The sequence below is a fragment of the Oryzias latipes genome, chromosome 21 (assembly GCF_053564925.1).
Source record: "Oryzias latipes strain Hd-rR chromosome 21, Olatipes_Hd-rR_3.1".
In the NCBI taxonomy this organism is placed as follows: domain Eukaryota; kingdom Metazoa; phylum Chordata; class Actinopteri; order Beloniformes; family Adrianichthyidae; genus Oryzias; species Oryzias latipes.
The window spans coordinates 29,601,581-29,624,430 of record NC_136257.1 but is presented as its reverse complement, the minus strand read 5'-3'; the positions used below and the strand labels follow the sequence as shown (position 1 = coordinate 29,624,430).

The 22,850-nt window shown below is 38.5% G+C and overlaps 1 protein-coding gene across 4 annotated transcripts in view; it reads left to right on the top strand.

Moving 5' to 3' along the window:
• The window catches only part of ramp1 (receptor activity modifying protein 1), a 71,092-nt gene that overhangs the window by 29,846 nt on the left and 18,396 nt on the right, over positions 1–22,850 (top strand). For 3 of the 4 annotated variants that reach the window (XM_011489960.4, XM_078939473.1, XM_078939475.1), the window contains one exon: positions 20,822–20,957. In XM_011489960.4, coding sequence (XP_011488262.1) covers positions 20,822–20,957 — 136 coding nt within the window. Of the gene's footprint in view, positions 1–20,818; positions 20,958–22,850 lie in introns of all 4 variants that reach the window. The other variant, XM_004081990.5, reaches the window with a different exon arrangement.

Sequence of the window (22,850 nt, the reverse complement as noted above, 5' to 3'; positions counted from 1 at the left end):
CAATGCGCCATGTCACACAGCCCATCTGACGGAAGACGCCGTGGCTTTTTGGGTAATCTAACCGACCTCCTGACATCAGTGCCTGTCAAGCACACTCGGTTCAAATTAATGCCAAACTGTTTGCTGTGAGTGCACACCGCGGTAATAGGTTTTCTCCAAATTAGCAGTATATGAGAGCGTCAGGGTATACTCCGCTGCCTTTCACAGAACAAGCACAGCAAATCTGCAGTTCTGTTAAACAAAACCCTGGTATTTTTCAGATTTGGATGTTTGTCTCGACTCCTTCTGCTTGGAGCATCCCCCTGAATGTGCGGCATCTGTTCATATCTCATTACATTCCCTCATCAGTGGGCTTCCTGCTGTTGATACGCTGGCAGTTTATGGATGGTTTTGATCCGCAGGCTCAGCTGTTGTTGCAGCTGAACTGACATTAATAAGTTTATCTTCTTTCCATATGTAACCATCTGGTTTGGTGTGCAGCCCAGTACAACGAGGATATATAGACTCAAGACGGCACAAATAGTAAAAGATGGGAGACAGACGAAAAAATGAGGGCAGCACCTTCTCCAGCCTCAAATATAAAAACTATTTATCGTATAAATGTGTAGAAAACATTTCTAAAACGTGAACTTTTCAAGCAGCATGGAGCTTAGAGTTGTCCCTGAAGTGCTGTCGATCTTCCTGGAGTCGACCAAACATCTGCTCCCCTCCTCTAAAAACAGGTCTAAAGTCATTTGAGGTTAAATTGCATCTTGCTAACCGGATCAGAGTGGATTCAGTGATCATTTCACCGTAACCCTATAACATCAGAGTTTGGGCTGCTGTCTGACGTTCTTTGAATACTGTAACTCTTTAACAGTTGACGCCATTTTTGTTATTCAAACTGATTCTGAAGGGGGAAAAGCAGCTTTGCACTGCTATGCAACACTTTACAGTCGTTACTTTTACTTATACTAATGCGTCTTCTGAGGGATAGGGCAATGCTCAATTCTGATTGGCTGCTGGGTGGTGAATAAAAAGTGATAATCCACCGTGATGATGCACACCTAAAAGGGAAGTTCCGGTCATATATAGCTTGAATGCTCTGTATCACTGCGCTGGATTCTTTAAAACAAACTTTAGCTCCATCATGTGGACAAAAACAAGCGATAAGAGGTGACCTTTCCCTGTGATCTGATGCTTTATTTACCCATCGTGATGACCAGCATATATATTGCTTTCCTTTGCCGCTGCAGTCGATGTTGGTGCCGGCTCAGCGGGTTGTCATGTTACCGTGACAACGCACAGCACCATGTATCAAAACGTTTGATTTTGAAACATTGAAAAAAGCGACCCTAACCAAAAAAAAAAAAAAAAAAGGATAATGTACTAAAAACTGATTGAATATATGTTTCTTTTTTAAGTGACCAGCGGAGGATGGTTGCTTCCGGGAAGTGCGTTGTGTGTGCATGTTTTCCCACAGTTTTGTGTTGCTGACAGCTTCAAGCCGATGGATCTTGAAGATTCTTCTCAGACAAGAATTGATGAACGTCTGTATGATCTTGATGGTGGTTTTAGGTGTTCTCCATGTTTCAGCTCGGTTCAGTAGGTCAGATTTGACGTTCAAGTTGATCATGCGAATCTTGGTGGTAATAAGATGTGATCTCCATGTGTTCTCGATGCCCTTGCCTTTCCTATGCGAGTTTTCAAGTATACAAGTACACTTCTGTTTTAGTCACTTTCAAATAACTCCTGAAAACTGAAAAAAAAATCTTTATCTGGACCTACAGGAACCATTTTACAGGAATACAAATAGTAACTTTTCCTGAGCACAAGTCTTTGGATTACTTTTTGGATCAAGTACTGAGTAATATAACTAATTACTTTGTTAAAGTAATTTTCTGACCCAGACATCAGGTACATCCTAATTTCAAACCTAAAATGTTATTTTTTTCTGCTCTCTTTGTTCAAAATGCTGCATGGCGGTGTAGTGGTTAGCGCTCTTGTCTCTCAATGAGAAGTCCCTGGTTCAAATCCCTTCTGGTTTCTTTCTTTGTGGAATAGGCATGTTCTCATTATGTTTTCCTCCGGGCACTTTGGCCTCCTCCTACGGTCCAAAAACATGCTTCACATGTTAATTGGATTGTCCCCAGATGTTAATGTGAGTGTGTGGTTGTGTGTCAATGTGTTGCCCCGCACTGGACTGGCAAACTATCCGGGGTGTACCCCTTCTTTACCCGACAGTAGATAGGATAGGCTCCGGCAACCCCATGACCTCAAAAGAGATTAAGCAGGTTTGAAAAATGGATAGATAGATTTTCCTATATGCTGTAGAGTTTTTGCATCTATGTAAAGCACTCAGAACTACCTCCACGAATGGAAAGCCCCATACCAACAAAACCGCCTCACCTTATCAAGTGTCTGCCTATGAATGAAAGAATATTCTGGGCTGTTGTTGTTGGGTTGGTGGTGCTTTTACCATTGTGTCTTTTTCCCACCACGTGTTAAACTTTGAAATGACTCCTCAGTTCTTGTTTAACATACATACAGAAAAGTGAATCGTCACGGGACACTAAAGACAATCCCTTGTAATGCTTGGATGCGTAGAACCGGCCTTGTGTTCTGTGCTTCAAAGAAATCTCCTGGATGTACAGTCCTGTTGTTCTAGAGAGGTTATACCCCCTTGAATGAGATAAAAACCAATTAGTCTGCAGCAGTCTCCTCTGATTGTAATACCAAATCAATTATAAATGCAATCAAAGTGGTTTTAAATGGGATAGATAACAATCCCCAGAGTCAAATCTCTGAGATAAAAATCCAATTTACAGTAATTTCACAGATCATGCTGCGATGAGAGAAGCCATGCATTTAGAGTTATTAAACGTTGATGGCTGTACGCCGTGCATTTGATGGGGTTTGATAGCTCAGAAATAGATTCATTCCAGTTAAGAAAATACTTGTAAAAGTTTAGTAAACTTTGAGATGAGGAAGGGTTGGAAGGCTGGAGTCCCACCAAAAAGTACCCTTTATTTGATCCATAACCAACGGCAAACATCAGGGAAAAAAAGCACAACATTACAACAGGTGGGAGCCTTAGGAAGGAATTTACGAAAACAAAGACACAGATATGATCTGAAAGAGGATAAAAAAGGATAACCACTGAAATGAGGCAGCTAAAGAGAGGAGAGCAGTTCAAGAAACATGGAAAACCTCTACTACAGAAAACACACATTAAAATATGCTTCCTATAACAAAAAAAGAATATACATTTAAGTACAGACTACCTTTAAACAGCAGTTTTGCAATAAATTAAGGAGAATTAGTATGTCAAAGAGCTTGTTTTGTGTTGCCGGTGACATCTCCGGTGTTACCGGAGCTGCTTTTTCAAATACCAGGACTCTTTGACCATTTACGTTTTTTTTTTTTTTACTTGTCCTGTCCAACAGCTGAGCAGACAGATAGGAGCTGAAGGCGTCTTGTGTTGGACATATTTTACTGTTACAACAGGGGTTTGTGGATCTTATGACACACAAGCTGTGTATTTGAAAACTATTGTGCCTTTTTGGCCACATAAAAAAAAACCTATGTCTTTTTCCGGGACACAGTTTCTGCAGAGCAGCAGAAGATCAGTAGAAATGTTGTGGGTGGGACTGGTGTGGAGCATCCCCGCCCCTCTTTTCCCTCTCTATAGCTCTTTATCAAATTTCATTTTTTCATTTGCTCTTGATTAACAACAATTTGAATTAATACTTGCAAATATAATTTTGAGCTTAATTTTATAAATATACATCATTCATCGTGGGAAAAATGCCACAAGAACATTTTAAAAAACACAGAAAACCCCCTTTTTTATTGGAGTGGGTCTTTAAACATAGTTGCAGTGAACAGGTGGTAAATTTTGCCTCCAAGTGTGGAGCTTCTTAAATTTTTCTTCATTTACTTTTAAAGTAAACCCCAATCTGTGGCATCCGATTGTGAAGAGCCAAATACAGCAGAGGCTGAATGTTTTTAGGGTGACCTTTAGTGAAACGTCCAAAGGAAAGCACTTACTGCAGAGCTTTAATTGTCTGCAATGGAAATTGAAAAACCCTTTACCGGCAGGAGATGATTCAACCAATTAGTGAAGCTTAGCTTTGTGTTTCACTGGCTCCTCTGATGTTGAGCCCCACTGGGTAACTGACTAAATTCATCTGTGATTTGACATTTTTCTTGGCAGCCCACTGAAAACATGGGATTTCATTTTAATTACCAGACTTATCATCATTTCCTCACTAACTGTGCCAGCTCTTTTCTCGTTTGTCGACTCGCAGGAATCTTGACTTTCAAAAAACTGGCAGCAGCAGTGTTCTTGGTTTTAGACCTGAGCTTTTCAGCCTATTAGCATCTCTTTATACAATCCATTTCTCCTTTTCAAAGTGCTTTTATCTCTTCACAGTCAATGTCAGTTAAAAATAATTCAAATCCGAACTGTGTGGTTGCCCACACAAAGGAGGGTGGGCGAGTTCTGTCAGAGCTTTCCTTCTATTCTTCCTTTCTGGGGAGTTTTCTTCTTCACAGTCACCCTTTACTTACTCAGTACAAAGAATTACACTGAAAACCCTTCCGTGTCATCTGTTCGTACCTCACACAAGTTCGTACTTCTTTTTGATTTTTATTTATTTTGCCAGTCACTGTGTTAAGTTTATTCATATGTCAGGCACAGATTCTGCAAGTTGTTTCCCTTTAAAAAAGCATGATTGAAGTCTGTCACGTTCATCCAACCCTTAGCAAAAAGTAGTGTCTTTAAGTGTACTAAAAGTATATTTAGTTTATAAAGAAAGTGAGGCAGAATCCTTGAAGTTTACTTCTTAAATGGGCCATTTTACTGAATTAGTTCAAATTGAAATATGCTATGGACTAATGTTTACAAGAAACAAAATAATCAAATAAGCCAGAAAAGGGTCTGGTCACATGACGTTACAGTTCCTACAGAAATGACCATTGAAAGACAGAATACTTGTGAAAAATAAAACATCTTTCAATGTCAATCAGGGATTTATGATCACAAGTGTTTAGATATAGATTTAAATTGGTCTATAAAAACATTTTAAACCAATGCAATCAAAAGTAAGCATTTTACAAAGAAAGATGAGATTGAAATTTCAGTAAATCTCCCCCAAAATAATATAAAAATTAATAGAAAATTCCTTTATATCAATTTTAGCTATAAAAACTTCTCAAAAAATAGCCTGCATGATGAGAAATTAAGCTAAATAATTGAAACAAAAAACAGGCTTTTTGTTTCTAATAGAAGTCAAATAGATTTTTGGAGGAAATTTCGAAAAATATTGATAAAGACATTATTTAAAAATAAGATATCAAAATCAAGTGTTCCTTTACACTTTATAAACGTTTTACAAATATTTGAAAAATTTCAAACCTGAAATAATGCAGCAGAACAGCCTTTATACAATTTATATATTGTAAACTTAAAATGCTCCAATTTTGTCTGAAGACGTTTCCAGTTAGTATACATTCCTACACTACACTTACATGGTCTATAGTAGACTTGCTATCCTTATCCTTAAGTATACTTTATAAAATAAACTTAGAGCGTAGTTTTTTTTATACTATGGGAAGATGCACTTCAACTGAGAGAGACAAAATGTAAAAAAAGATACCAGAAAAAATTTACATTGTTTGATTTTTAAAGAATATATGTGAGCATTGCAGATACAGTTAATAAGTATTGCAATAACAATTTTCATCTTAACACTTCCTAATGTAACCCTGGTTGTTGATGACAGAAGTCAAAGGTTTCATGTAGACTTTCACCAAGTTTGGCTGCTTTTTTGGTCCATTGTTCCATTCAGATCTCATCAAGAGCTATGATGCTTTGGTTCTGTTGTTGGACAACACAAACTTTTAACTCCCATCATAGATTCTCTGGGGATTTTTTTTTTTTTTTTTGGATTGAGGTCCAGAGACTGGCTGGAACACTCCAGAACCTTGAAATGATTTATTTTTTTGTAACCCGGGTGATGTGTGAGCATTGCACCACACCATGGGGGAAACCCCAGCAGGGCATAAAGGGGTGGGAAAGGAAAAAACAAAACTCAAACCCAAAATAAAGCTTTGGAGGGCATAAAAATAAAGAGATATTTGAAACACATCTTGCAGAATTTGTCTTGTTCTTTTTTACACTCAATAGTCCAAAAGCCAAATACCTGTTGTTAATCTTTGTGTGTTTTCGGAAGAAGAGGAAAAATAAAAGGATGTCTGCACAACAATAGTCTGGATTCCACCAAAGGTCTGTTGGTGCTAAAATTTGGTTCAGATCGAATCATGAACCTTGCGTTTGGTCTGCATTCAGCCTGCCATCAACCGGATATTTCTGATTCGAACCAAAGCTTGTGAACAAAACCATGTGACTCAAGATTTGTCAGTGATTGATCAGGAATAAGAGGGCGGAGCAAAGTAACGAGAGAAAGAATAATGGAAGTCCTACGATTTGCAGTCCTTGTTGGAATTAACTTTATATTTCGCTGACCAATTTTGAACGTCTGTATCAACGTCAGGCACTTTTTACTTTGGTATGGTGGAGGCATGCTGCAAGGCAGTAACTGAGGAGATGATGGCTAATAAGGTACGCTGATAAGTATTTATGACATACAGATTGTCGGAAAAAACGTGTTAAAAGCAATGTGTGTCATGTTAATTGTTGTTTTAATGAGCCTGCATTCATCTGATCACATTCCAATGAGTTGCTGTATCTCACTGTTGCTCCGTTACTCTGTTTACATCCTGTAATCCTCGGCTACATTGGTCCAGATGTTCCACTCCTAGCACAGAGCGTATTCAAGCTGAGGAAACTCTGAGCGATATGAAGCTCAGTCCTGTTGGAAACTAACCAAGACCATCTTGAAAGATGGGTCCAAGAGTGGTTCTCGAACCAGGGTTCGCTTGGGTGTATTCAGATTCAAAATTGTTTCCGGACTATCTGAGGGAAACAAACTCTGTTTCACTTTAAGTGAACCAAATGTGTCCAGTCTGAATACACCCAAAGACTAATGAACAAAAACATTACTTCGGATCCAACTCCTGCATATCTGTTTAGGTTTTAGTCACAACTGCTCTTATGGATGAATACTGGCTGTCTGCAGATGAAAAATCCTACAGGCACTTATGGATCACCTGCACACCCTGTGCTTAAAGCACTTGTGCGCAGTCAGTAAGGAGCCATTGCGCACACCTCACTAAAGTAGAGTACAGCACTAGGAGACTGTACAACAGCATGACCCATTTATCAAAAGTGTGTGTAAAACTTCCATTGTCCTTAGAAAAACTTTATGATGCAATCGCCAAAAGCACAATCGTACATCTCACTTTAATGACGTCCTTAAAGGTGGTCGTACAAGCCTCAAGGAAACTACAAAACACACCTGCTGCCCCTTTAAGAGGAGGTCGCTCCTCTCTATGACCCTCTCTGGGCCCGGACCAACCAAAAACCCACAGCACCTGTACAGGTGCATGTCACTAACGCATTAGACGGAATTAAACGAAACAAAAAGCCTTACCTTTCGCCCCAATGAATCATGTCATAACTTCATAACCGGATGTGTTTTTAATGTGATCTCACAGTTTTGTTCCCAGCCTATGTAAAGCAAATGACCTTGATGATTCATCAGTTATAGTCGGCGTTATGAAAACGGAGAGGAAAATCTGGGGCATCCCAGCATTCTCTTAGCTCCGAAGCGTTTACTGGAATCCATTTCTTTGGAAATGAGATTCTGTGTCATGGGTGAAAGGCAAATCTCCGAACCCACACAGCCCGGAAGGTCTTTAAAATTCACCAAAAAAAGGCTTTTAAGAGGATCCTCTGAACTAGGGCACCTGGAGGCAGCCAGTTTTATCACAGCTCTTACCAAGACAGCCATATTGGTTTGTGTTTATACCAAAGAATACAACTTGTGTGCTGATTTCCAAATCAAAGAAGCAGTCTTTAATAAGCCTCTGAGTTTTCTTCAAAAAGAGGGAGTGAAAGGGAAATGTGCTGCATTTTTACGTTTATCTTTATTTTTATTCTTTTGATTCTTTCACTGGGAGTTTGTCTGCAGTTTTGTAGGTGTTGGAGATAAAGCTGCCAATTAGGGTCAGAAGTCTAAAAGTACTAAGGTTCAGAAATAGGACATCAACTGAAGGGGAATTTAGGTTGTGATAAAAAAAAAAAAACTTATGATCGGTGCATTATTTTCGTGACAAGGGATTTGCTCTGTGTTAGCTCTTACAATTTGTTAAGATAAAAGGACACATGTTTAAAATATAGACAGATAACAAGGAACACTGTTTACTTTGAACTTATTTTTAGACAAAGTCTTCTTTTTTTGGCAAAAGTTGACTTTTTGTTTGGCTGCTGAGCTGCTGTTTTAAAAGCAAAATGTCCTCCCTTGTTTTTGTCTTATTTTCTCTTAAATGATTGATGATTTTCCTTAAAAAAAGCCAGAATTTTGAATTCGGTTCATATTTTTGTTTATTATCTAGTTTTTCTTCCTGCTCTATTTCTTGGCTGTCGCATTCCTCGCTGTCATACCTCCCACGCTTGAGTCACTCTAGCAGCAGTAGGTGAATGGTCTGGATCCTGTCTGCCCTTACCTTGAACAAAATATATATCTATATTTCTATATATTTCTTTCCTTCTTTATTCCTTGCGTTAAAACAGCACTTATGGCATTTCATTTTAAAATTTAAGGCTTATAAAGTTATGTCCTGTTGATAAAGAAAGATTTGAAACAAATTAGTGTCATTCTAAGAAAAAAAACAGAAATTTAGGTCAAAATTGCTTTTGTGATTTGTGTTTGTAATTTTTTTTATAGGTTAATTTTATACATATGTTTAGCTGCTCAGTCTGAAATGCTTGTTTTTTTCATTCTCCATATAGATTTTCTGCTCTTCCCTGCTGCCGGTTAACCACACACACCTGATCTGTTCATTACCACAGCTGCTGTCTGTTCTGTCGTCAACTCGGTCACTATATCATCCCTGCTTTCCTGCTGTTCTTGCTTCTCTTGAACCTGTTCATATGCTTTGTTGATTTGTAAGTGTTTCTAAAGTGTCAGATTTGGTGCTTTTACAGATTTTTCATTTTATATATTTTTTTATTGGAAAGATGAAGGTCTAGTAGCTCTTCAGAGCCACTAGAACTGGGTGTTGAATGTTCTGTGAATATAAACTAGAAATGTAAAACTCCTTTTCATAATATTCTGCCTGTTGGTTGGTTGCACAAAAATAAACATTTTGCTTCCCTTGAAAATTATTCATAAATCAAAAATTGCAATCTTGCAGACTTTATTTTTTCTGACATCCTATAGTTTAATGATTTTTGCTGTTCTGTTTAGATTAAAGGATAAAAGCATTACAAGTTTAGAATTATTATTACCTTAATAAATTCCTTTTAAAGTCCTAACCTCAGAGTGGTGGCTCACTTTCCAAAGCACGTTAAAATTCTGTGGCAGCTTGTTTTATTTTTTCATTTTAGCTAGCAGCTGCTTTGACTTCATGCTTTGGATATGGATGGCAGTGCAGCTTTTTGGTGCAAAGGTGCTGACTGCTTGCATCGCTGTAGTTCCAATATTAAAAGACTTGTTTTTTCTCTCTCTCTTTGGATAAGTAAAGGCCCGTACACACCGGGACGAATATTCGCCAGGCGTTATTCGCCAGCATTTTTTGCCACGAAGAGAGCAAGTATTTACGCGCTTGTCAGAATCATACAAATTGAGTAGTATTTACGCGCTTGTCAGAATCATACAAATTGAGTAGTATTTACGCGCTTGTCAGAATCATACAAAGAAAACATGAATATTTCAAGCACCAGTGGCTCCAACTGGCGTCTAACTTCTTCGCTGGTATGTGTGCTCAGCAAGGCAGTTTTGTGTTTGAGCGCCCCCAAGTTGTGTTTTACTGTAACTTCAGAAGCTACAGACACGTGTGCAAAAGCGCTGTTCTCATTGGTCAAATAGATTTCGACGCGACGCATCAAAAAAAACAAAAAACAAACCCGAGGCGTTTTTTTTTTTACGCTTTGACGCGTGACGTTTTTTCGCGTCGGTGTGCATACTCTCATTGGTGCCCTTTGTTTAGTCACGAGGCGTTAAACGTCGGCGAAAATCGCGCGCGAAATTCGTCCCGGTGTGTACGGGTCATAAGGTTGAAGTAGGTGAAACACTGGCGTGTCATACGGATTTTTTTCTTTTTTTTTTAACCCTCCCGAAACCTGAGGCCTGCACAAGCATCCTCATGTGATGTGTGCACGTTGCGTCTAGCATGACTGTTAAAAACAATAGAAAATTAGAATACAGATTGCGTGAACATCCTATACGGGCACTTGCACATCACATCAGTAGGGAGCCAGTCCTTAACCCTAGAGTGCGGCTTAAGGACCTCCATACAACAGCATCACCCAAACATCATAATTGAGTACAACCTCCATTAGCCTTGCAAATACTTCACAATAAGCTTACCACACGCACCAGGTTTAATTTAAGGTGGCCGTACGAGCCTCAAGACAATTGCAAGAAATGTCTGCGCTCAACTTGAGACCCTCCAAGGGTCCAGATAACCCAAAAACCTGCAGCACCCGTGCAGGTCAACCCCTCGTTAGGATGTGTGTAACTAAAGTTTTTCTGACTGAAGTATGCAGAGGCTGAAAAACCTAACCTTTGATAGACTCAGAAGAATGAGGAGTCCCTTTACTTACTCATAAAAGGAGCTCTCATTAGTTAAGAGGGGAAATGTTTTGTTGGAGGCAGAAGATCATAAAGCTGATAAATGTGAGGAAAGGTAGTTTGACCCACGCAGTGAGTAATAACAAATGTGCATAATTAACCCAGGTGCTAAGACGGCTAAGACTGCCTCTATAGTAATGTTACTATAGAGGCAGGATCACTAACACAATGACAGACGCACGTAATATAATGCAAAAGTCCTTTTGTATAGCATTATGGTTGTTTTTTAATTAAATTTAGAAATTGCTGAATAGCAAGGGATTTTCTTGCATGCTGCAACCCTTTTTTTCTTTTCAACATTTCTTAAACTAAAAGGTGCAAAATCATAGAATATTTAGGATGTACGTATTTAGGATGGCTCATGACTCCAAACCTGTCCTTTCTAATAAACCGTGGTTCTAGCTGTGAGGCCCCTTTTCCCGCTCTCTACATTTGTGCGCGGAAAAGGCGTCAAAACTTTCCAGAGCATCAAATGTACCCAAGTTTGGTACAAAAAGAACTGCAATGTGTGGGTTTTTTATAAAATATGCATGAAATCTTTGTTGCTTCAAAGAATATAAATTGGGCTGTTAGATAAGTGGGAAGAGAAGCAGATCACTTGTTTTCTCTTTTGTGCTACTCCATGAATTGAGATGATTCATGACTTTAAAAAAAAAAAAAAAAAAGTCTGAAAAGTCAAGGAAAGTGGGCGTTTGAATGCCTAGATGGAGTGAAAACGGTAGCCCTGTTCAAAGGCTTCTTCCTCCTGTGAATTAATGCTGGAAAGTGGAGTTGAGGGGAAGGGCTGGACAAGGGCGTGACGCCGGTTCATTAGCTAACAGATCTGGAATCTAATTAGTGTCGCTGGATTAAAACTGATGCCTGGAACGCTGAAAAAGCGTCACAGGCTGTGGTGACAGGCAATGTCACACGTTTATGCTGTTTAACTCATGCCAGGAACATGAAATGCAGGAGCTCATATTCATTTAACCTATCTCTACCTGTAATTGTTAAGCTAAGAAAACCCCAGATTGTGCAAACCTTTATTCTTTGGAAAGCTGAGTTCATTTATCCTGAGAGAATAATTAATAGCTGTTTTTTTAGCTATATAAATCTACGGGATTTGGGCTTCTTGGAGTGCGCGGGCACTTCCTGAATGGAATGTGAAGGGGAAGGGGGCCTATACAGTTGAGATTCAAATTGTAAAAGAATTATCTGAACAAAACCGTCAAATGACAGTTCACAGACAAAATATGAACTTTTATGAACATATGCCACATCTGGAAGAACACTAATTAAAATGTATGAAACCAGCTGTCAAACACAACGGTGGTAGTGTCATTGTCAGGGCTGATTTACATACTTTGTACGCAATTGACACAATTGATGGAAGCAAATGTGAGCTCCTCTCTAAGTCTGGACATCAGTTGAGCTCAGGCTGGGGGTTCAGTGGGGCTGCACCAAATATTGCCCATGTATTATAAACTATCCATTACATTCAGGACCAGTTACCCTGTTTGTGTTTATTCCATCAGGAAGGTTTTGGCTGCGTTTTTTATGACATCACACATTTCTAACTAAAAGATGGAATTTAGTGTCAAATGTGTCAAATAGGTTTCACCTATTGTGAGAGCGCTCACCTTGGTCAGCTTCAGCTGGCTCCAGACACTTGCAGAGGACTGAAAACGCAGCGAGGCCCATGAATCTGCACTTTAACTGCTTTGTGTGCATAAAACTCAGGCTGGCAGAAAGAATAAGCCCCACAAGAAGCCAAACATTTTCCTGCCGTGGGGGTTCATCATGTGATTTTGAGCTACTGTGTTTTGCACAGAGGTTGCTTTTCATGAAGCACAGATGGGTGATTACAATCCCAGTAATTATTTGAATGGAGGTTGAATGGAAAAGCAATTATACAAGATTGGAGTAAAATTTTAAGGGAAACTTTTGGTTTGTTTTCCCGCTGTAACCCGTTAATCTTGGTGCAACTGGATTTACTCAGACTTGTTAAAGCAAGAATAATCGGATTTGTTTTTTATCAATTTTATTTTATTTTTGTACTATTCCTGACTTCTACCAGCTCCCGATGTAACGTGATGATGAAAAACAACTTCCAACATTTTAAAGTTTAATTTTAACCAGTTGGCAAATGGAAGAATCCATACCTAGAGTCAAAACATGCATGTATTTCCAAACAGGCCTTTCTTTTTTCTGTCCTCCTGCCATATTTGCTGAACTTGCCTTGATTTCACTTCACTTCTAAGCCTTTAACATCTGGGGCTGGATGCATGCAACCCTGTGTGGCTTCATGTGTCAAACTGAGACAAACATTCCCAATTACCAAAGTGTTTCAATTAGACCGGTCACAACCCAGAAAAATTCAGTGCTCCAGGTGATCTGCCAACATCGCAGCAATCTGTCAACACCGACGCAGGGAGCTCATTTCAATTATGACCAAAGCCATCCGCCATGACGGTGGAGAATTAATGGGCTGTTGCAAACAAGCTGATCTGTTGATAATCAGGAGGTGGCTGCCGACACTGCCGCAGAATAATGGAGCTCCATAATAGACCTGCATGACCATTCTCCTCCTCACCTTTTGTTGTTGAAGATCGTCTGCATCTATTTTTACGGCTCATAGGCTATGAAAACCAGAATAGAGGAGGTGATTGTTTAAGTGTAGCGTGTTGGATTAGAGCTAGACACTACAAACATCAAGCGATCACTGAAGCCTAAACTTCTCCTCAAGCTTGTGCAAAAAGCAAAAGGAAGACCATTGTTTTGTCTTAAACTCAAACTTTGTTTATTGGTTTAGCGCCTTTCATTCCAACTGAAAACGAAAAGCGCTTTACATAAAGGCAAATAAAATAGCCATAAAATATGAAAATTAATTAAAACAGAAAACACAAGACAATTACACAGTTGGCACCACTTTCTCTTAGCAGATTCCTCCCTCCACCCACCCAGTTCCCCCAATATGACCCTGAACAGAAACGTAAGAACTGTCTTATGAAAGCCGTGTTCAACAATGGCAGAATGGCAAATATATATATATATATATATATATATATATATATATATATATATATATATATATATATATATATATATATATATATATATATATATATATATATATATATATATATATATATATATATATATATATATATATTTTTTTTATTAGTTTAATACATTGAGAACAATCTCAAAACTGTTTTTTTATTTTACAACTACTTCCAAAAACGGCTTTCTTGGAACTTGTGCCTTTGTCACAACTGCCCTCATGGGTAGATATTTACACAACACGCAAGACTGCAAGCGCGTAAGTCCGTCATAAGTTCGTGATCCTTGTCTTAAATTGTTATTTAAGTCCATTTTTTATTTTAATTTCTGACAAAACCGTGTTTTTGGACTGTGGATGGAAATCGACAGCCCACATGTATGCTGCAAAAACTGGATCTTAAGAAAGTAAAAAGGTGCTTTTTTTTTTAAAAAAATCTCATTTTAAAATAACCTTATCAAGAAAATTTTTCAACAGGAAAATCCCAGTGAATTTAATGTTTTTGTCCTTAAATAAGAATTCTTCGTAAGACCATTTTTCTTGTACTATTGGAAGATTTTCTTTTTGCTAATATAAAGAAAATCTGCCAATTGGCTATGGATTTTTGACATATTTTAAGGGGCCTCTTTTTCCCTTGCACTCTGTGTACATGTCAACTCCATGCAGGAAGAACCCAGCAGGGATTTGAACCAGGGCGTTCCCACAGTTCTACCAACCTCACTGCTTCACTTCCTCTACAATCCAGACATGGATGCTGAGTTTATTGGTGATTCTAAATTGACAGAAGTAAATGTCATCCTGCATGTTTGCTTGTCTATTCTTTCCCCCTCTTGAGGTTCTGTGATGGATTGTCAATAGATGTAATATATTTTACTCTGCGTGCTCTGCTAGAGCCTGTCATGAAAAATAAACCAAAAGGAAAATGCCTAATAAGAGCAGATTAAGGAGATCATGGGTTTTGTGGAAATCAAAATGAGTTTTCAGCCTCTGTGAGCATGAGTTCAATAGGATGTGTGCATTATAGGTCTTGCAGTTCTGTGCTTTTCTATGAGGAAGGAGGAGAAGCCAGGGGTGTTCGATGCAGGTGTGCACTCAGTCTTCTTAGACTGAAAGGTGGCCTTGGATGTGGCTGCAGTTCCAGATCAATATGTGGTTGCCCAAGGAAATGGTGGACTTTTCAGTCAATGGTGACCTTTCTTCCAGGTTCCTCACCCACTGCTTCATTGCTGTGTCCGGACCTTAGAATTGATTTGACAGATCTGTTTAAGCAGCAGAACTTGCTGAGTCAATAAAAAAAAGTTAGCTTTTTGTGACCATATATATTTATATGAATAATTTCCTCTTTTAAAGGAAAGTTTTTCCATTCCAGTTTAGAGTTCCCATAAATCTAAGAACCAGAAATGTTTATTATACAGACACAGAACCTCTGTTTTTGTTAAAAATGATAAGTTAAGATCTTTCCTCTGCTTTCCTCCACACACAGGCAGCAATCCACATGTTTGAATAATTGGTGTTTCAGCCATAAAACTGAGTTAAACTAGAAGGAAACTTGTGATAAATCCTCAGAAAAAGTAAGATATCAACACAGTTTCAACAGCTAATGTGGAAAATATGAATGCTTGGAGTACCAAGATTCGCAATTGTACAAGTCCTTAGAGGCACTTTAACAAAATGTAACAATTTTATCTTGTCTAACAGCATCTATAGACATACAATATTCCCCTCAATCCGCGAAAATGGAGAGCAATCCCCACCCCCGCGGCCGTTGAATGTCCGTCACCGATCCTTACACATTAAAAGGAAGATGCTTGATTTTGTGCTGGAGGAGATCAAAGCTATGAAGATTGTTCATGGACTAATTTTGGAAGCACTCGAAGAGGTGAAGCAGGTCCGGGCTCTGCAGGAGCAGTGTTTCAACAGGTTGGACATAATCGAGAAACGAATGGATGACCAAGAGCAGAACTCCAGATCTAACGACGCGATTATCACCGGATTGAAAATCAAACCCCCGGTCATATACGCACGCAGTGACCGCCGGGAACAGTGAGGACTCCGATGACCAGGAGACGAGCTCTGTGGAGAAACAGGTGGAGGAGGTCCTCAAGTCCAAAGGAATTTCTCTGGACACAAACAAAGTTGAGATCTGCTCCCCAGGAGAAGAGAACCGATAAACCAGCGATCCTCTTATAGTTTGTCAATCGGAAACACAAAGCAGATTTATTGAAGCAAGGAAGAAATCTGAAGGGAACCAACATTTTTATGAATGACAACCTCACTAAAAGGAACACCGACATCGCCAGATGGGGAACATTATTTGAAAAATTCAAGGAACCTGACTGTAACATTTATGACAAAAAGTCTTTGGTCCGATCAGTCCAAGGCTGTTTTTATCCGGAGCATGCAAGATTTGGAGAAATATTTACCCACTGCAGTCTAAACAAGCTATAAGTGAAGATAATGGTCTTACGAGGCGAGGACACGAACCATGGCTTCTAAAAAAAACAACACTTTTTCTTCAACGGTCACCTGCAACCACAACTTTCAGAGAGATCTGAATGGTGAGCAAACCGACCGGAAAATATTCACTGATAATGACGACAACCTTCAAGACATCGACCCTGATCAATTCTTTTCCACTGTTGAGCACAGCAGAAGCATGCATACCAACTTTGAAGACATCAAGGACTATTTACAGAATATGGGGCAATCCTTTGATATCATAACCATATCTGAGACTCGGTTCAGCCGCGTCAAGGACGCCAACTTTGAATTCAACTATGTGAACAGAGTAAACAAAAAGGGGGAGGAGTCGCAATATATGTGAAAACAGTGTTCAGTGACTGCATGGAAAAGATGTTTACCTCTCTAAATAAGAAAATATTAGACATCTGTGGAGATTTCCATATCGAGCTGATAAATCCCAGCAAACAAAAAGCAACCGACGACTTTATCACCAGAATGTATGCCATGAGTTTACATCCAATCATAACGATACCCAGCAGAATCACTACTCAAAGTGCTACTCTTATTGATAACATATTTACAAATAATATAGAGTAAACTCATATAGGTGGTCTAATGACGTGTGACATAACTGATCATTTACCAGTTTTTACACTATTTGACATCAGTGTGAAGACAAAGAAAATAATGATAAATGGTTTAGAAACGAAAAAACTATTAGTTCTCTTAATAATGACTAATCCAGACAAAACGGGAACTCTGTGTACAGAGAGAAAGATGTGGACATCACTTATAAATATATATATATTTTTTAAAATATTTAGCTCACTTTACAATAAGAAATGTCCAATTTATAAATTCAAGAACAAGTTTGCCAAAGGTTAACCACCGGTCTACAAAATGCTTGTAAAAATAAAAAGAAGAAATTCTTAAACCATAGGACAAGAGAAACCGAACAAAGACACAAGTTATACAAAAACAAACAAACTGAAATGACACGGCACACTGTTCAGGGGCACAATCCTCAGTTATATCGATTTAGAAACCGGTGGAAGCAGCTCTTGGTGGACCAACGGGCCGCCATGCTCTTCATCTCAGCCCCCTTCCTCAGAAATTCCCGCAGCACCTTCCTCGGATGCAAAAGCCTCATACAAGCATCTTGAGTTGCCTGAGCTTTTGTGATGAACCGAAGGAATCACATGTCTGAAAAATTGCATTCGTAATAATTGTATTTATTTTTATTTTCTAATTTTTATACGTTCTATAAGTTTTATCGGTTAATTATGGCACACTTCAGAGTTTCTGTAAATTAAACAAGTCTGTCTTGAACCCAGGCAACTCACCATATTAGGTAAAGTTAAAATAAAGTGTCTTTAAAAGAAAATGTCAAGTTTAAATGACTCAACAAGATACTAAGATTTTTTTTTCTCTTACAATAAGTCGTTACATCTCACTGAAAAGTTGCTAGCATTTTAGTTTTGTCTTATATTAAGTGTTAAAAGATATTTAAACTGGAAACCAGACACAAATACTTGGTGATATGTTGTGTTTTTTTAGTGCGTGGCAGCAGGGAAGCTGCTCACCTGATGGAGTCCAGCGAAGCAGGACACGTCAGGTTACTAATGCTTTTTCCGTCACGGTCACACCATCATCCATCTCTTTTGCTGCGATCATTTCCTCAGAAATCCTGCAGATGTGTGTCAGACTAAAACAAAGGTTGATCATTTTGTGTTGTTTCCAGCATGCAGGTTGTGGAGTTTCTCACCATATGAACAAAAATCCTTCATAAGATATAAGGGCAAACATTTACACTTTAAAAGATAATTGAGACATTTAAACAATACATGCAAGTTCTTTTTTTTTAGATTTATGTGTGTTTCAGGCAACATAGGACTAATGAGCTTTGCACTATTCATCATTTCTACAGGGATTTTTTTGCCCTTTATGTAATGAAATAGAAAATCCAACATGTGAGAGGAAAGACTTTGCATTCCTGCAAGGATTTCTGCCTAATCTCTTCAAGAGTTTAAAAGCTGGTTTTGGTTTTAACATAGACATCTATAATATGTATTTACAAACTCCCTGAATTGGATGTTAGTGAGGAAGACTCCGGTGTTGCTCTGTCTCACTGATCCGGATGCATTTCAAAGTTTGAAATGGGTTTGAGTACTTTATTGGCTCTCTGTTTAACATTTGGAGTTTTTGAACCCTTTTGACCAAAAATTTAAGTCTTAGTCACAGCTGCTCTATGGGTGGAACAGCATCACTCGTATGTTATAAGTGTGTGCAACTTACATTATCCTAACAAACGGTTCACGATGCATGACAATGCATGAAAATGGTACGTTCCACTTCCATGACGTCCCTTAAGACACACCTTGACAACGGTACGTTCCACTTTCATTACGTCCCTTAAGACACACCTTGACAATGGTACGTTCCATTTCCATGACGTTCCTTAAGACACACCTGCAGTCCCCTTAAAATGCGTCCGCTCCTCTCTGCAACTCTCCACGGGCCCAGACAACCCAAAAATCATGGGTATAGGTACATATGACCAAGGCTGAAAAGGAGTCCTTTCCTTAAAGCCAAACCTTCTCGTTGAATCAGACAGATTTTTATTTTCCTTTTTCAGGACCATTTTATTATAAATAAGTCATTTACCATCAGGGTTGCATCATTATCTCAGATCTGGTTGCGTTTAACTAAACTGAATAAGATCCGCATAAATCGATTCTCTAAAGCAGGGTGCTCAAATTCAGGCCTCGAGGACCAGTGTCCCACATGGTTTCCATTTATCCTGCCATTGAAGCTTCTTATTGGCTAAACACATCTGATTCAGGTAATCAACAGCAGATAAGGCAGAGTTTCTGAAAAGCTAGCAAGAGGCCAGCCGTTGAGGCCTGGATTTGGGCACAGCTGCTCTAAAGAGTAAAGGAGGAGGATTACTAAACCAGAACTTTTAATTCTTGAGTAGCTTAAGTCCTCAAGGTCATTTTCATGGACTTCAAAGAACTTTTTATGTCAACAAGTTTGAATTATTAGACTAAAATGAGGGACGTTTTTGGTGGAGGTTCTCATGTGCATCCATCAACTGGAGCTGGAATGTGGTCTGTTTGAAGTAAAGCTTAAGAATCAGAGATAAAAACTGTAAGACACAAACTCGGGGACTGTCAGTGGCTTTAAAACACAGAGAAAGATGGAGACTGGCTGCTCTGTCTGTCTGCAGTTAGTGGTGGCTGTACAGTTGGATTTTGTTCAGGCGAGTGACTCGTCTGCTTAACATTTCTGTTCAGAAACTGGAACCTGAGCTTTCGGTCTGTGTGGTTTCCGGGGGTGTTCGTCTCCAGAGAATCCCCGGAGGCTTTGCTCATCCAATGCGCTCCGCTGACGAGGAAACACGTTGGTTTGCTTGAAAGACATCCCGACTGGGTTATAGATTTGTCTCTTTGACTGAAGTCACTGTAGAAAAAAAATTACAATGAATAATTCACAAAACTGTGGAGCACTAACTAAAAATAAATCATTGTGCATCTTTATCATGAATTTCCTTTAGGAATTCGAAAAAGTAAGTATTTTTTAAGGTGCAAACCAGCTTATTTTTCCAGAGCTAAAAGAGCAAAAGGTGTAAATATATACCTCCTGTTTGTAGGACAAACTTCATAAAAATATAAAAGATTAAACCACCAGAGTGGAAGTCTAAGAGAACAAACAAAAGTTTAAAAAAAAGCTTTATCATCATCGTTCTTCTGCCGTGAAGAAGAGCGATGATGATGCAGGAGTTTTCTTTCTGACATCTGAAGTACTGGTGAGCAGGCTGCTAAAGAAATGATCTGTTTCTGAGTCACTTTACTGCGGTTTGGCTATGTTCCGGCATGCATGTTGTATTTTTAAAGTCCTGGATAATTATAGTTCACCAGTTACATATGATTATTTTGTATGAAAACAGACCATCTTTGAGTTGGCCAAACTTAAAAAGTGGTTACGGTTTATTTATTTGGCCATGATGTTGTTATTCTAAAGGGTTAGTCTTTAATTGCATAATAATTTAGGGGAATTACTGTGATTGTTACACTTACTATCCAATAAAAAACAAAATTTGACCAACTTCATTAAAGTTTTCAGCGTGAGGCTGGTTGTTCTTGGCTCTTGTTCAGTGCTTTTGTGGGCGCAGCGGTGAGGAGGAGAAGATCAAGAAGATGAAGAAAAACCAACTTTAATCAAGCAGTGGTCATCCTTCACAGATAATTACTCAGGAAGGAACGCATGAGCTGTAGCAGGGATGGAGTTGGGCTTTCTACCATGAGAACTTAAGCAATAAAGATGCATTTTAAGAGTCCTGTCCCAAGAAAACCAGGGTGTTTTCAAAAGGTTTTTGTTTTCCTCCTGTAGCCTGAACTTGCAGGATCCACAATGGCCAGAAACCTTTTTTTTTTACTGTTTTCTAACCCTTGAAGTAACAAACATGTACAAACCTTTATTCATTTAATAAAAGCCAATTCAACAACTTGGTTTATTTTTTTCAAACCTTTTCAAACCTGATTGTTCTTCTTCCTTCTTTTGTGTCTTTTCCCAGCAGTGTCTCAGTGCGTGTCTGTTCAGGGTTGTGGGTCCCACTACGAGTTTGCCATCGAGGAGTTCTGCCTGGCCAAGTTCAAGTTGGACATGCAGATGCTGGATCAGAGGCAGTGGTGTAGCTGGGAGGACACAGTTGAGTGAGTAACTCCAATCAGACTAACAGGATCAGAATAAACAAAATCAGGAAATCTTTATTTTACAGTAAGTGTTTGTTGTTTCACAGCTAAATTGAGTGAATTGGTCATTGATTGCATCCACTTTTCAAGTTCTTTCAGCAATTTGGAAGTCATTCAGAATCATTTGGAACAATTAAATAGTTACGTAAACATTACATCACGGCGAACTGCAAAAATTAAAGTCGTCCCCAATTCAAACTGGCCTCAAATGTGCGATGATTGAATTGTGCCGCCTCAGCCGTTTTACTTTTGAAGTCTCGTAAACTCCACGCCGCTCTCTGCCACTTTGGAGGGAGAAACCAATTAGGCAGGTCTCCAACAGATCTGACCTTTGACTTGGATGTTCTGGTTTCATTGTCTCTGCTCTCATGAAAAGTACCGATTGTTGTTTCTGTGATTTGTAGAGCTGTTGAATCTCAAACATCAACAACATCAAAACCAAAGCCCAGTTCCTCTGAATGACAGAAACCTTTTTTTTTTTTTTTTTACGTTTTTCTAACCCTTGAAGCAAAATGAACATGTAGAAACCTTCATGCACTTAAAAAAAACAGATTCAACAAACCTTTATAAATCAGGTCACTCGCCTTCATTGTTTTGTGTGAAAGAAAAATCTATATTTTCATTTCTTCAAAACCAAACCTTCTTTCAAATAATTACACATCAACATTTCATAATAATACAAAGCAGCACTCCTTATAAATCCAATTTTAACCTCAGGAGAGACTAACTGATCAGTTTGCACACATATTTGCTATTCTAAACATTATTTCAAGTATAGCCCACATCATATTCACGTGTATTAGGAGCTGACAGTTTTCCGCCTCATGCAGTTTAATGAAAAGACTAACTGCTGTCTTACATTGCATTGATCGATACAGTTACTCACCTATCTGTTATAAATTATCACCTAAAAAAATACAGATTAAGGTTTTATTCAAGGTGAAATGAGAGCAAACTGTTGCAGGTCCAGTTCTAAAGTAAAGTTTGGTGAATCTTTGTTGTTTTGGGTCACTGAAAGAGCAAACAAATGAGAGAGCAGGATGTGAACACAGGCGGATGTGAGAAAAATAAAACATATTGTGAGATGTGACAAGAATCAGTCAAAATCCTGCAGAAGCTGGGAGAGCACGGAACTTGTCACGAACAGAAAACGACATAACCAAATCAGGAAAATCCAAAAGTCAAAGCAGAGCTGCTGATGCTCATAGAAACTTACTGAGAAAGTGAAAGGAGACACATAAACAAATAAATGAATGCAAAACAAGTAGGTTTATGTAAAACCAAAAAACAAATATGAGCGTCAAACTGCAGAAAAGAGGAACAAAGTTCATGAGAAGTCTATGAAATAACTTAACATCATGGATCTTTGATGGAGGGAGGATCATGGTGGATGTATAACAAAGTTAAGGGGAAATCATCCATAACACAGTCTGCAGGTTTATGAAGTGTGTTGCAACACACCCCTACCAAAACAAATAATCCTAAAGTTTGTAAAACTCCTAAGATTCCACTTTTCAACAAAGTTCCAAAAGTTAATCTGGGCAGAGATTCAACAGTAATAACCTTTTGCTTTTATTTTGAACGTTTTTAAGCTAATTTTTCTTACTGTCCAAATAAAAGTACATAAATAATCAAAAAGTCAAACATCCCTGTATGTTAGGGACATAATTTATATTTAGAATAGTTGTGAAACTCATGCAACACTGTTAGAAATGAGTACATGTCCACCTGGAGATAGATTAAAATAGAATGTAAAATATTTTTCCCCCTAGTTTTAAGTCGAAAGAAATCTGCCAATAGAACTAGCAGAAGTTGTCTTAATAAGATTTCTTAAAATAAGTTGATGTCCTGCTT